Here is a 15,214-nt window from a genome sequence, read left to right as displayed (position 1 = left end):
AGTGCTGAAGGAGGCCATTCGGCCCATCGAGTCTACATTGACCCACTTAGGCCCTCACTTCCACTTTATCCCCATAACCCAATAACCCCTCCGAACCTTTTTGGTCACGAAGGGCATTTTATCATGGCCAATCCACCTAACCTGCATGTCTTTGGACTGTGGGAGGAAACTGGAACACCCGGACGAATCCCACGCAGACACTGGGAGAATGTGCAGACTCCACACAGTGACTCAGCAGGGAATCGAACCTGGAACCCTGGCGCTGTGAAGCCACAGTGCTATCCACTTGTGCTGCCCAGAGGGACATTTAAGCGCCTCTTAGACAGGCACGTGGACAGCAGTAAATTGAAGGGGTGTAGGTTAGGTTGATCTTAGATTAGGATAAATGGTCGGAGCAACATTATGGGCTGAAAGGCCTGTACTGAGCTGTACTGTTCTATGTTCTATCTCGATTTAACCAATAGCTCCAATGTACAAGATTTCACTTTTTTAAAAACAAAATACAAACTTTATTGTACATAAAATAATTAAACAAAAGTCTTAACACCAAGCTATAACTATGTATGGTGCAATCGGGTTTCCTTCTTACTTTCCTCAAGAATTCTCTTATAAGGCACATGAATGTTAAATGTTATTTAACTATGAAGTTATTCATAGGAACCATCCTATAAATATGCCACGGTCTCTGGACAATTCACCTCGGCTCCAATGATCCTCAGAAGCGTTACAGTACCTTTACAACAGTAATCCTCCCAGAACTAAACATTACCTCTGTAATAACATGAAACATGAGCTAGATATTCGTAACTGCATAGAAGTAGGGAAGTCTTGCTACAACTATACTGGGAATTGGTGCAGCTGCACCAAAGGTGCTGTGCACAGTTTGGACCAACGTATCTACAGAGGCAGATATTTGCATTGGAAGCAGTTTAGTGAAGGTTCGCTGGAGATTCCTGAGATGAAGGGATTATATGAAGAAAGGTTGAGCAGGGTGGGCCTAAACTCATTGAAGTTAAGAATGGGAGGTGATCTTACTGAATTGAATACAATTCTGGGGAAACATATAGAGTAGATGCTGAGGAGATGTTTCCCCTGTGGGGATGCTCTCTTTCTCTCGTCGACTCCCTCTTTCTCTTGCTGCTGACTCTTTCTCTCCCCAACTCTCTCTCTCTCGTTCTCTCATCCCATCCTGTCCTCTCGCGTGCTGCTTTCTCTCCTGAACCCAACTCTGAGCAACGGCTAAGGAGACAGTTGCCGAGAGTCGGGTAAAAGTGGCGAGAGTCGAACTGGGCAGCAGAAGAGCGTCTTCGGGAGCGGGAAAGACAACTCTAAAATGGTACTGATCGGGTTAACCCTGCCCATCAGCCCTGATGAGAAGTGGTGTCAACCCCTCAAATATTACTCATCTATGGTTGACTTTTTTTATGCCTAAAACGTTGGTCTCAAAAGCTCTACTTTTACACTATTATGTGTGGTAACCTGTCATCATTTCTAATTGTATCCAGCCTAACAAATAGTATTATATAGTACAGCATTTCTGTTCTTGATTATGGAGAATTAAGTAGTCAACAATATTGAAGAATTTACCCACCCCTTAAGATCTATTTGAGTGAGAATATTGACTGTACATTAAAGTTTCACTAGCAATTTCCTGAAGAGCAAGTGAGGAACTTGATGCAGGATTATGTTCTTTGATCATGACTAGCATATAAACAATATGAAAAGCATGGCTGCCGAGTCTCATAGCTACACATAAATTGAAAGATTTAAAAGTAAACACCTTTTCAGCTCGTTACTATTCAAATCATGTTTCAAATTGTACCTGGGGGGGCAGTGATCTATACCACAGTCATGCCTGCCATGCCATTTTTGCTGGGTAATTTTTAATCGCTTAGGTTACTACTGAAAATATGACCAGGATTATGAGCAGAGCTGAAGTATTTCATGAATATATTAATTTAAGATGTGTTGTTTCTTTGTTCTATGCTTCAAAGAGTTCATAATGTGTGCAGAAAAATATTTTTTGGTGGTTTAACAATATGTAGCACAAGTGTTTTTTAACAAGTTAGACTACCCAGACTGCAAGTGAATCTATTTAAAATTACTTTCTAGGTGCTTTCAGTTATACCAAAAACTGCAGTGATATTGAACATTTATTTTACTGTTCTAGGGTAATAATCTCTATTTAAAAACATGTTGTGATCAGCAGAAAGAAGTTATCAAATTATGTACTGATAAACCCAGATTGACGCAGATGATTGTAGAGTGATAATTAATCCAACAGGGAATATATGCCAAAATCAGCAAGGATCATCAGGCTGCATCTATCTGCTATGTCTGTTCTTACAGGAATATCGAAGTGTGTCCAGCCCCCATGTAATATTGAAATGATTCAATTTAGCGATTCATCTGGTTTACAATGTTTTCTGAAACTCTGAAATTGCTTTTTGTAATCTCTTTGGTGTCCATTCTCTATATACCTAATTTCAGGATACATGACTGAAAATTGATATCATGCAATTTTATTCAAGAATAAAATAATTTTGTGATAATCCTCACTGATGCAGGGTGATTTATAAACCACTACACAGGATATCAAGCGCTATATTGAAGTTATCTACTGATGTAATAGAAAATAAATATAATATAACGAAAGCCAAAGAAAGGAAAATAATAGAAAGTTTTAAAAGCAGAAAATATGAAGTTTTGATTGAATAAAGTTAAACTAGGTGATCAGAGTGACAGTGGTCTATATTTTCTCATTCTGCCATCAAGCCTCCTTGGCTAGCTTTTATCCTTTCCCACCCCTTTGATTTCTTATTTTCTAAAATACTTAAAGGAAATGCAGCTCAGAAAGCATCTAACAGATTCTGTGCTTTGAACATTTAGCAGTTTCGAATAAGAGGTGGCAGAGGGAGAGCCAGAGGAAGTTTCTCTGGTTCAAGTACTGTTCCCACCAGTACTACAAACCCAAATTTTCAAAAGCGATCCAAGGAGGAAGAGTGGGATCCTGAATATACTCCAAAGAGCAAGAAATACTTCCTGGTGGGTATTGGCAATCGGTCTATTCTACGAATTTGTTGTTTTTCCCCCCTAATTCGGTTACAGTGGTTTATCAGAAATAAGTAGGAATTTTGTTAGCTTTTATGCTAAATTATTATTGTAAATCTGCTTCCCCGTTGTAATCTTTCTTCAGTCATGGGGAAACAGTGCACATCACTATCATTAAAATTGACTTGTAAATATCAGCTCAGAATCAGCTGTTGAAGCTGAATTTGAAAAACATTCAAAAGTTCTGAATCATGTAATGAAAATTTAAAAAAAGAAATGGTTTCCCAGAATCAATGTTGCTGCTATTATGCATGGACCATCAAATAAGGCATGTTTTTAAGTATGGCTAAAGTGCTGACAATGGTTAACTCTCTAGGTCTTTCTGATGAGACCATATTCTTGGCTTTGGCTACAGCTGTTATGAAATATTCTAATCAAGAAAAGAAGTAGTAGGTAGCTTCCACTCTAGTAATTGACCTCGCTGCTGATGTTTATCAAATTTTTAATGTTTAGTTCATGCCAGCTCCAAAACATCTGTTTAAATACTTAACATTTGTTCCGATATAATACTCAATTGTCTCATCAGCTAAGATTGCTCATCTGCAGTGTTTTGCATAGTGTTTCAGATGGCTAGTCAGATGTATTTGATAAAGTTCAGATTGTTACCCTAGCCGGAATACTTTTTAATGGCAGGTTTGCATGTGCCTGTTCTACTACAATCTGGTGGGGGGATTCCAGAGAAAAAAAAGAAATAATCTGATTAAAATGGTGAAGTATTTCCTGTTCTTTTCTCTCTTCATGGTAGCATGATGACAGAGATGATGGGGTGGATTACTGGGCCAAAAGGGGAAGGGGGCGAGGTACTTTTCCAAGAGGACGTGGGCGATTTATTTTCAAAAAATCGAGCAGCAGTCCAAAGTGGACACATGACAAATATCAGGGAAGCGATGAAAAGGAGGAGGAAGAAAATGGAGGAATAGAAGATGAAGAGGAGAGAAAGGACAGACACAAAGAGGAAAAGGTATATATATTTTTTGGTGAGAACTGGATTAAAACTTAGATTTTCTAAAAATTGTGTTTAAAGATGCTTAGACAAGATTTCTGTTTTCTCTTTGACTTCCCTTCACATTTTCTTCTGCAGCTGGGAGGGGAGGTGGTCCACCCCACAGTCCCACCCAGATAGCCACATTAGTAGCTGTTTTGATCAATGCATCAGGAGGCTATCCTGCGGAGGTAGAACAGTCTGTTTACCTAGAGTGCTTAATAACCTGGTAGTAAGGCCAAGAATTGAGCAAGGATGAATATAGACATCTAAACCCATGTTGTGATGATGCTGAACCACCCTTTTCTGATTAATTTTAAAATGTGCTGTGTAGTGATCAGATATTCCGATTCAGTTAAGCATCTATTTGTTCAGGTTGTATTTTTATTAAAGTTGAGTAGTACAGCAATCTGTCTGCAGAAACATGATTGTAATCACATTCTTTTACACATCCTTTAGGCAAAAGTTTGCCAAATGTCCTTACAAACCCAAAATTAAAGTGTCGCCAAATCTGTTGCTGTGAAGAATAGTACAGTTGAAAAAGTTTATCATCTCATCTATCTTTTGCCCTCGAGTTAAATATTAGAATGCTCTGTTCTTATGTTGAAACATTTGTTTCAAAAAGGTCAGAGGCTCGTGCAATATCAGTTTCAGCATTTCAATGATCTGGTGAACAGCTGATTCTAAATGATTATTTTGACCATTATCTGCCCCAGTACCGACTACCTGTGGCAACTATCACTGTGTGCAAACTGAAATTGAAAATTAAATATGGGACGGGAGCCCGAAATATATGTGGGAATGACCATTTCTATATTGTGATTATTTGTTGGTCTGCCAGCATTATCTATTTATAGAAAAAACGTAATAATGCAGAGACATTTGTATCAATAACATTCCTGTGAATGTTAATAAGTGTTGTTGAACTGTATCAGAGATCCAGATCAGAGTTGTCAAACTCAATTTATGTGGTGAGCTTGATCAGACACCCTGGTACTTGGCATGAGCCACTTTCAGCAAAATCTATTGGTACACTAAGGCAGACATATTGGTATGCATCACGCCTGTTTTGGGGGTGTAAAACAGGTTATGTATATAAACCTATGGGCGTGAGGTTCTGCGCCTTGCTATTTACTCCTCACTGTTTTTAGGTCTACCAGATGTCTGGCTGAAATCTGCGGTGGATCAATTTAAATAGGCGAAGAAGGATCCTGCACAAGTTTCAGGACTCTTCTGTAAACTGATAAACTAGGTCAGAGTATGTGCTGTGCAAATTCCGATTAGTTTTCCCAGCTCTACAACAGCCTGAATAGGACCATTGAGTAAATGGGGCTTTATAAAATTTGTTCCTCGCCCTCCAGCATCTCTCTCCTTCACGTACAGGAGCTTGTGCTGTTCCTTGACAAATGTAGAATCCTTGATTGTCACCTTCTTCATTTGCCCACCAGTGGAAACCGTATTTCACTGTTTACCCACAATAATATCGCCTAATTCACTAATGCCTTTACCAACTGTTCCTTTCTCAGCACAACTCCCCCTCACTGCATTGCTGTCGCTGCTCCTGGCTTTGCAGATAATTTTGGACCTCTCCCACCCCACCTCACTCCACAGTTTCAATGTTTATCATTCTCCAGCAACAAGGTGGAGAGAGTTGATAGCAACACTAAATTTTAAAAGGCTCAGTTTTCCTGAGTTGGGAAAACAGTAGTCCTCCGGAACATAAAACAGCTGGCAGCACCGTACATGTGAGCCATGTGCTTGACACTCCTTATCTAGGTTTTACAATACTCAATCTCACTGTGCTCAATAGTTGAAATTTTCACACCTACCTCAGATGATTCTTTTCTCCTAATTGAAGATTTCTGTGTTTTGGAGCCAAGATGTAAACCTGTGTAACTTCATAGAATCATAGAATCCCAACAGTACAGAAAGAGGCCATTTGGCCCATCAAGTCTGCACTGACCCTTTGAAAGACCGCCCTATCCCCTGCCCTGTAACCTCTCCCTAAGGGGCAATTTATCATCGCCAATCCATCTAACCTGCACATCTTTGGACTGTGGGAAGAAACCGGAATACCAGGAGGAAACCCACGCAGACACTGGGAGAACCTGCAAACTCCACACAGGTAGTCACCCAAGGTGGGAATCGAACCCAGGTACCTGGTTCTGTGAGGCAGCAGTGCTAACCACTGAGCCATCATGGTTCCATTATTTTCATTATTTTAGCCTTTTTACACTATTCTCTTTTTATCAATTGAAGTTTTTAAAAAAATTGATTTAGTGGGCAAATTGAACGGTACGATTAAAATGAAATGCCTCCTGTCCTAATTAATCAGAGACAGTAGGAATACACATCTTGACTGTGAAGCTGTATTTTAAACATAATACAGGCCAACAATAATGTAAAATGATAGGCATGTATGAGAAAATTGGGATAATTGTGTATGGTATCATGTTAATTTCAAGTTGAACCAGGATTTTCTCTAACCAGGAGTAGTTAATCACTTCTAATTTTAATTGTATACTTTTTATCTGTTTCAGTGCATTAAAACTTAATACTTATACAGACATTTGGACTTAAGTTTAGTTAAATATTTTTCTTGCGTTGCTTCACAAAAGACTGAATTGAGCTTGACTTGTTGCTCTAACTCCTGCCTTTTGAATTACTGTGACAAATGAGTAGAGAAGGGACAAGTTGTATTGCATTACCTTCAAGTCTGTTGGTCTTTTTCTCTTCCTCTTTTTTCCACTTCCTTCCTCCTCTCCTGAAAGAGTTGACTGGGTAAGTTTCCATGGGCATTGGGGTCCCTCCAGTACCTCGCTCTCGAGGACATTCATCATGTTTGAGGCTAGGCAAGGTATTGGCTGGTTATTCGACCATTTAGGAGGTAACAATAGGATTACTGCGTAGCCTGATCTTGTTCTGTCCTAACATTTCTATGCACACACACACACACTCTTCCTACAAGAGTTGCTAGACAACAATTTAGAAATATGAATCCTGTTTTAATTTCCCTTAAACTTGGTTGCTAAGACCAATACAGCGATTCTGTTGCTATCCTGGTTGAGATCAACTAGCTTGCTGACTTTTCTCCTTCGTTTGAATGATTTTCAAATTTATGGAAATGTTTCACTTGTTTGTTAATAGACATATAGAATAACAATTACAGTATTTGAAGAACAGGTACATCACATGCATGGATGAGAAAGATTTACAGCAAAATTATGCTATGTCTCTTCTGTAACCAAACCTGTAGTGGTTATTAAAATACAGTGTATCTCCTAGCCTGGAGAATTTTAACAGTATTAAAAAACGTCAGTGCAAATTGTTGCATTAGTATATTTAAACCCTGATGTGCATGAAAATGGCAGATTTATGGTAAATCATGTATTATTAAATTTGAGATTTTATTCCATTACTATGATGTCAATTACCCTTATTAAACTAATTATGGTCGGTCAATTACCCTTGTTAAACTGATAGTATCACCCTAATTTGAATTTGTTTTCCTTATTTCACAGAAGTGCAGTCAAATTGCATGTATATTAAGGAAAAAGGTTTTGATAATTCCTGAAGTTGGTTGTCTGAAGTTTAAACTAGTTCTATAATTTAGTATTGTGCTTGTGATTGTAAGATTTCACACTAAAACAGTACTTACTAAACTTGGGCCAACCAGTTTAATTTGTATTTGACTATCTAGTGATTTTGGTTGTTGTATTAAGTTATTTGCCGGCTTGGTAATATTTTAAAAATAAACTAGAACCATGTGATTAGGCCAGTCTCAATGATATAAAAATCTGGTTTGTCATTTAGTTCTGATTATCACTGAGCGCACAGCAGTATGAACTTTGAAATAGTTAGAATTAGTTTGTAGATCACAGGAATGAGAGGAAGGATAGATGAACATTATATTATAAAATGCAACACTCTATAGATTTTAATACATTTTATCATTTAACAGTCAAACAAAATAGATGGGGGGGAAGATGATTTAAAATATTAGTGTACTAGTTTTTAAATTGATTGTAAAGACAGGGCAACAGCAATTTTTAGTGCACGTGCTCCAGTAATAGTGCTCCAGTCAACCGGTTGACAATACATTGTTAACCTATAGGGATACTGCTTTGTTTAACAGAATAAAAATGTAATTACTAACATTTGAGAGTAAAATGTATTAAATTTAGTTATTTCAAAATGAAAATATCATAGACTAGACTCTGAAAATTTAGTCACAGCTTTTGAATTCTATCTTATGATGAGATACAGTTCCAGTTTTTGTTATGATTTCTATGTGTTTTAAAATTCATTTTTGCGTTTACTTCACAGGAACACCACATTTGAAACTGTTTCCATCAGAAGAAATGAAATAAGCATCTCTCCTCATTTTCGTGTGGACTTTCCGTCAACTATCTTTATTGGCCTTTGATTTATTGTCTGATATTAGCTTTTAATTACATTTTAATGTTGATCGGGGAAAATGTCTTGGTAAACCGGAATTAAATTCTTCTAAATTTGAAGGATACCACATGTCTAATGTCTGATTTAATTGTTGGCTGTGAATTATCTATATTGAGTATATAGGCAGTATTTTTTAGATATTGATAACTGCATGGCTTATTGAAGTGATGACAAAAATATACTATAAAAAGCACAGTTTCAGAAAATAAACATCTTGTATTTGAAGGAGTAAATTTTGTTTTTTTTTCTTATTGTAGGTGTCTGTAATTTGTGTCATTTTTGTTCTTGGCTTCCCTCAAATAATAATTGCTTACTGAAATATTTGCCTTGTCTCTTTTTTTAAAATGAATTTGAAAATATACTGTTTCAGACTGAGTCCACGCAGTTATGATTGAATGGTGCTCTAGCTTGGTGCCCCTGTGTAACTCCCTACCAGCTTGTTTTGTAAAAACTTACATAGGAGCAGTACCAGGCCGTTTGGTCCCTCGAACCTGTTGTATATTCAATAAAATCGTGGCTGATCTGATTTTGGATATATAACTCCATTTTCCTGCCTGCCACCCAAAAGCCTCGACTTCCTTGCAAATACAAAAGCTAATTGAAAATCATTGAATTGCTGACCTGTTCCTTTTCCTGCTGATGGCCAATCCAAAAGGGGCTGGTTTAGCTCACTGGGCTAAATCGCTGGCTTTTAAAGCAGGCCAGCAGCACGGTTCGATTCCCGTACCAGCCTCCCCAGACAGGCGTCGGAATGTGGCGACTAGGGGCTTTTCACAGTAACTTTATTGAAGCCTACTCGTGACAATAAGCGATTTTCATTTTCATTTTTTTCAAATATTGTTTGGGTTTGTATAATCAAAGCAGCTTGCCTACTTCTCAACTGAAGAATGATGTACAGTGAAGGGAAAAAGATTGAATCCACTTGGATTATTCAAATATTGCTCTGATAGCACTTTAGAATTACAAGTTCAAACCCCACTCCAGGGTTTAAAGTGCATTATCTAGGCTGACATTCCAGTGCAGTACTGTACATATGCTGTTATTTCACTGAGACGTCAAATTGAATCATCTGTCCTAAAAGATCACACTGACCTCTTACTTGAACACCATTTTCCCCTATAACCCTTCATTTCTACTTTTAGTCATCTATTGATCTTGGTCTTGAACATATGCGATGACTGAGCCTTCACAGTTCTCTGGGCAGAGAATTCCAAAGATTTTCCACCCCCTCGGTTTAGCTCGGTTGACTAGACAGCTTGTTCGCAATGCAGAGCGAGACCAGCGTGGGTTCATTTCCCATACCAGCTGAGGTTCTTCATGAAGGTCCACCGTCTCAACCTTGCTCCTTGCCTGAGGTGTGGTGATCCTCTGGTTAAAGAGAGCCAGTCGGCTCTCACCCTCAAAAGGGAAAAGTAACCTGTGATCATCTGGGACTATGGTGACTTTACCTTTACCGGTAAGGGATTCTAAGGGATTCAAATGTAAGGGGAACAGACGGGTGTTTCTGTGGTTGCAAAAGAGACTCCAGGATGGTATGTTGCCTCCCAGCTGCCAGGGTCAGGGATGTCACTGAACGGCTGCAGGGCATACTGCAGGCGGAGGGCAAGCGGACAGATATTGTGATATTAGTACCAATGATATAGACAGAAAAAGCGATCGAGGTCCTACGAGCAGAATTTAGGCAGCTAGGAAATAGATTAAAAACGGGATCCAGAAAGTAGTAATCTCTGGATTACTTCTGATGCAAGTGACTAGAAATAGGAGGTTAGTCCAGATGAAGTTTGACGTGTGAAATGGTGCGGGGGAGGGCTTTACATACAAAAAGGGACTTTGGGACCCTTTTTTGGGGACGATGAAACCTGTTGAAGGCAGACAGTTTGCACCTGAACTGAAATGGGACCAGTGTCCTTGCAGGGAGGTTTGCTAGTGCTTTGAGGAAGGTTTAAACAAGCTTGGCAGTGGTCTGGGACCCTGAGAGTTGGTTCAGCAGGGATAGATGCACATCCAAAATTAGAAGAGGCATCAAGTGAATTAGGAAAGCATAAACTGGTCTAGACATTCAAGTCATAAGGGAGTTTGGCAAGATTGGATGGTATTTATTTTAATGCAAGGAGACTGAGGAATGAGGCGGTTGAATTGAGGGCACAAATTAAAACATGGGCCTATGATGTCATTGCTGTCACTGAGACCTGGTTGAGAGAGGGGCAGGATTGGCAGCTTAATATTCCACAGCATCTCCAGGCAAGATCGGGAAGGAGGGAATTTTTGATCAAGGAATCAATTACAGCAGTAAAGAGGGATGACCAAAGGGGGAGGGACGGTGGCGCAGTGGTTAGAACTGTTGCCTCACAGCACCGAGGACCCGGGTTCAATCTCGGTCCCGGGTCACTGTCCGTGTAGAGTTTACACATTCTCCCTGTGTTTGCGTGAGTCTTACCCCACACCCAAAAAGATGTGCAGGGCAGGTAAATTGGCCACGCTAAATTTCCCCATAATTGGAAAAAAGAATTGGGTCCTCTAAATTTATTTTTTTAAACGAGGGACAACATCTTAGAAGGTTCTTCAACTGAAGCCATATGGGTAGAACTTAAAAACCAAAAAGGAGCAATCACATTGCTGGGAGTGTTCCATAGGCTCCCTAACTATCTGCGAGAAATAGAAGAGCAGATATGTAGGCAAGTTCCAGAGAAGTGTACAAGTAAGAGGGTAGTGATAGTGGGGTTCAACTTCCCCAATATTAACTGGTCTTGCAGTATAAAAGGTTTAGAGGGAGTGAATTTTTAAAAATGCATCCAGGAGAACTTTTTAAGCCAGTACGTAGAAAGGCCTACAAGAGAAGGGGCGGTCCTGGGCTTAATTCTAGGTAACAAAGCTGGGCAAGTGGTTGAAAGTATCAGTGAGGGAGCATTTTACAGATGGTTATCATAACTCCATTGGATTCAGGATTGCTCTGGAAAAGGATGAGCTTAAGAGCCAAGTTCTAAACTGCGAGGGGGGAGGCCAATTTAAAAAAAAAAAAAATTAAAAAAAATTGATATCAGATATGATCTGGCCAGAGTTAACTGGGAGTAGAGACTTTAAGGCAAATCTGTGATGCAAGAGTGGGATGCATTCAGGAAGAAAATAGAGTACAGGGTCAACATGTTCCAATCAAGAAAAAGGGTGGGACCAACAAATCCAGTGAACCCTGGATATCGAGGGATATACATGATATGGAGAAAAAGGGAGGCTTATGGCAAAAGATATCGAGGGCTCAAAGCAGTAGAACCCTGGTGGCGTAGAGAATGTGAAAAAAGGAATTTAAAAAGGAAATTAGGAAAGCAAAAAGGGGACATGAAGGGATACTGGATGGTAAAATAAAAGGAAAATCCTAAATTGCTTTGCAAGTACATTATGGATAAAAGGATAACTTGAAAAAGAGTAGGGCTCATTAAGGACCACAGTGGTAACTTATGAGTGGAGGTGTGGGATATAGGTAGGGTTCTAAATGAATAAATGAGCATTGTGGCTCCCCTTGTCTTCGTATCAAGTCCTGAATGGAACACTTGTCCCAACCACCCATTCCTCAATGGGCAGCATGGTGTCATAGTGGTTAGCACTACTGTCTCACAGCGCCAGGGACTCTGGTTCGATTCCGACCTTGGCTGACTGTGGAGTTTGCACATTCTCTCCATGTCTGTGTCGGTTTCCTCCCACGATCCAAAGATGTGCAGATTGGGTAGATTGGGCAAGCTAGGGTGGGATTTCAGGAATAGAGCAGGAGATTTGGCCTAAGTAGGGTGGTCTTTCAAAGTATTGATGCAGACCTAATGGGCCAAATGGCCTCCTTCTGCGCTGCAGGAATTCTATGATTCAACCTCCTTTTTCCCCTAATCCTCTGGTGAGTCTCCTGCAAAAAAGACCACGTCTGCCTTCAAAATCTTTAATTGGGCAAACACCCAATATCTTTTAATCGGCCCATTCAATCCCCTCATGTTCCATGAGACCAGTCTGGTCAGGAGGCTCCAGGATTGCACACACCCCCCCCCCCCCCCCCCCCCACCCTGATCAACCGTAACTTAATCATAATTGACTCTCACAGGTCCTCACCTCGTTGAATGCCAGGTCCACCCAAAATGTCCACCACCACCTCCCTCCACCCAATAACTCCACAAAGAAACCTTCACCGTCAGCAGCCTGTCCCTCCCCATCCCAAACAAAGAAAACCCCCCTCCCCCGCCCATGGCTCAATACCCAACCCACATAGAAAACAAAGAGAACAAACCTTCTTCTTCTCCTCCCCCCCCCCCCCCCCCCCCCCCCAAATAACCAGCCGTGGCTTTCTCCCCCACTGCACATACAGTAGTATCTGGTCGCAGGGTGATCCCTACCCAAGGAAAAAACAGGTTATATTTACAAAACGTTCCACACACTACCCCCTACCTAAACCCACTTTTAGTTATGTACCCCAAACCAATACATCCTCACACCCACTTCTCTGAGCCCACGCTCCCCACCAACCCCAACAATTGCCATAAAGCATTCAAGACCCGTACCCCACATGCAGGGTGGCAGACATTACAAAATTATCCAGACATGTAACAGAAAAAATTGAATAATAGCACTCACCACACAACCAAAACTCAGCCATGCGGGTGAACCCACCCAAATTCCTCAAATGTCCCCAGACCATGTTCCTTCATAAAGTCATTCGCCTCCTCCAGCATATCGAAGTAATGCTCTCTACTCCCATGTGTGACCCATAAGCGAGCCGGGTACGTCATCCCAAACCTTACCTTACTCCTTAAAAAGAGCAGCGTTGGGTCTTTTAAAACCCAACCCTCCCTTTTGCCAGTTCCTCTCAAGTCTTGGTAGATTTGGACAGTATGGCCAACTGTACTCCCAGGTTTTGTTTGCACACCTCAGAGTCTTGTCTTTGTCCAGGTATCTATGGAGCCATACTATAATCCCCCGTGGCAGCTCCCCGGCTCTAGGTTTCTTTGTCAGCAACTGATGGGCCTGGAGGGCATTCAAAGTGTCTGCCCCCCCCCCCCCCCCCCCCCCCACCAACTGCTTGAACATCTTTGCCACATATTCTGCAGCCCTTGCTGCTTCTTTGCCCTCGGGAAGCCCCACGTTCCTCAGATTCTGTCGTTTGGAGTGGTTCTCCAAGTCATCAATGTTGGCCCGCATCATTTTTTGCCCCTCCGACATCAACATCTCTGCCTCCAAGGCGGCAATTCGATCCTCGTGGTTGGTAACCATCTCCTCCATTTTCTGGATGAATGCATTCTGTGCCTCCAACCAGTATTACACTCTTTCCAGGGCTGCCTGAATTGGTTCAATCACTTTCACCAAGTCTTCAGTGACCGCCTGCCGTTGCTTTTAAATTTGATTGATAGGAACTCCACCAACGTGTCCATCGACCACTGAGCGGGCAACGACGCCACAGGTCTCTCCATGTTTTCCCCTCCCACTCCACGTTCTGCCGCTGGCAGGGGGGGGGGGGGGTACTGCCAGGGTCAGGGGGAGTAGAGGGAGGTGGGCTGTGGGGTTGGGGTGGACTGGCATGGAAAGGTAGCCATGCAGCTGCACACTCTGCTGACAGCCACTTTGGGCCAGGGGTCCCCTGGCCACTCCCCTGCGTGCCCTTTGTCCCAGCCAACCCATCAGCTGAATGGGTGCGCTCCAGCGCAACCAGTGTCATCTTGTTGGCTGGGATGGTGTGTTTGAGGAGTGAAGTGTGTATATGTGGCTGCAGCTTGTCAGTCTCCTGAGTTTCAATTGGGATCTGGCGAACCTCACACTGTTTTTAATTGGAATTGATTGTGTTCCACCTGGCGTTGGTGCTAGCCCCTCCACAGTCGCTGAATTGGTCCAGGTTCGGTGCCAGTTTTGCTGTTGTTTAAGTCCACGAATTCTGCGTCGACATCAACACTTGGGGCGGGCCGAAGCCGAATTCGGCGATTGGCTGGAGAATCCCTTTTGATGAAATCGGGGGCGGCGCCTGTTTTCAGATGCTCCGCCCCTCCAAAACAGCATAATTGGGGAGTACGCTACACGTCATTGGGACGGCCTCAGTACGTCACCTGAAGACCCTCCCCCAATGCTCCACCCCCGATAGGTCAACTTCCCGACAGCGTGGATCACTTGTGGTCTGAAATTTTGTTAACCTCACGTGATAGCTGTGGTGTCCAGTGCCGCCAGTTGGGGCGGCGCGGGGGGCTGGTGGAGGTTGGTCCGTGGGATTACAGGGGCTGTTCTGAACGTCACATACCCTTGAATATTCAGATCCCAGCTGTGGTTTGTGGCACAACTCTGTAATGGCTATCAGATCTTACATATGAATTTGTATTTGAGCTGACAATTCATCAGTTTTATTGCAAATGCAAGACCCTTAATTCAGATGTTTTGTTACATTTTTTTGTAAAGTGTGAACCTATCTACAGGAATAAATAGTCCTGTTTATTCCTGCCATACTCAGATTGCTACCTTGATCTATTGTCCTTAATTTACTCAGTCTTCCCCTACATAATCCCTTCCCCTATTATTTAGTTTAAAGCCCTCTCTACGTCTTGATGCACGATTAATTTCACAAAGACTCAGATTGGGTACAACTGTGGCTTTATTGCAGTCAGATGCGTGGCCTCCTACTGCAGCTGGCGAAATGGCAGATCACTGGAG

At 41.6% G+C, this 15,214-nt stretch overlaps 1 protein-coding gene across 5 annotated transcripts in view; it reads left to right on the top strand.

Moving 5' to 3' along the window:
• The window catches only part of LOC119967207 (bcl-2-associated transcription factor 1-like), a 56,699-nt gene extending 47,829 nt beyond the window's left edge, over nt 1-8,870 (top strand). For 3 of the 5 annotated variants that reach the window (XM_038799424.1, XM_038799425.1, XM_038799426.1), the window contains exons 11-13: nt 2,890-3,045; nt 3,857-4,072; nt 8,420-8,870. In XM_038799424.1, the coding sequence (XP_038655352.1) occupies nt 2,890-3,045; nt 3,857-4,072; nt 8,420-8,434 (387 nt within the window). In that variant the 3' untranslated portion in view covers nt 8,435-8,870. The remainder of the gene's footprint in view (nt 1-2,889; nt 3,046-3,856; nt 4,073-8,419) is intronic. The other 2 variants (XM_038799427.1, XM_038799428.1) reach the window with 2 other exon arrangements.
• Nucleotides 8,871-15,214: the final 6,344 nt, after the last annotated feature.

The sequence above is a fragment of the Scyliorhinus canicula genome, chromosome 6, assembly GCF_902713615.1.
Source record: "Scyliorhinus canicula chromosome 6, sScyCan1.1, whole genome shotgun sequence".
NCBI lineage: Eukaryota > Metazoa > Chordata > Chondrichthyes > Carcharhiniformes > Scyliorhinidae > Scyliorhinus > Scyliorhinus canicula.
Note: the sequence above shows the minus strand (reverse complement) of the source record. Positions and strands in the feature narration are given on the sequence as shown.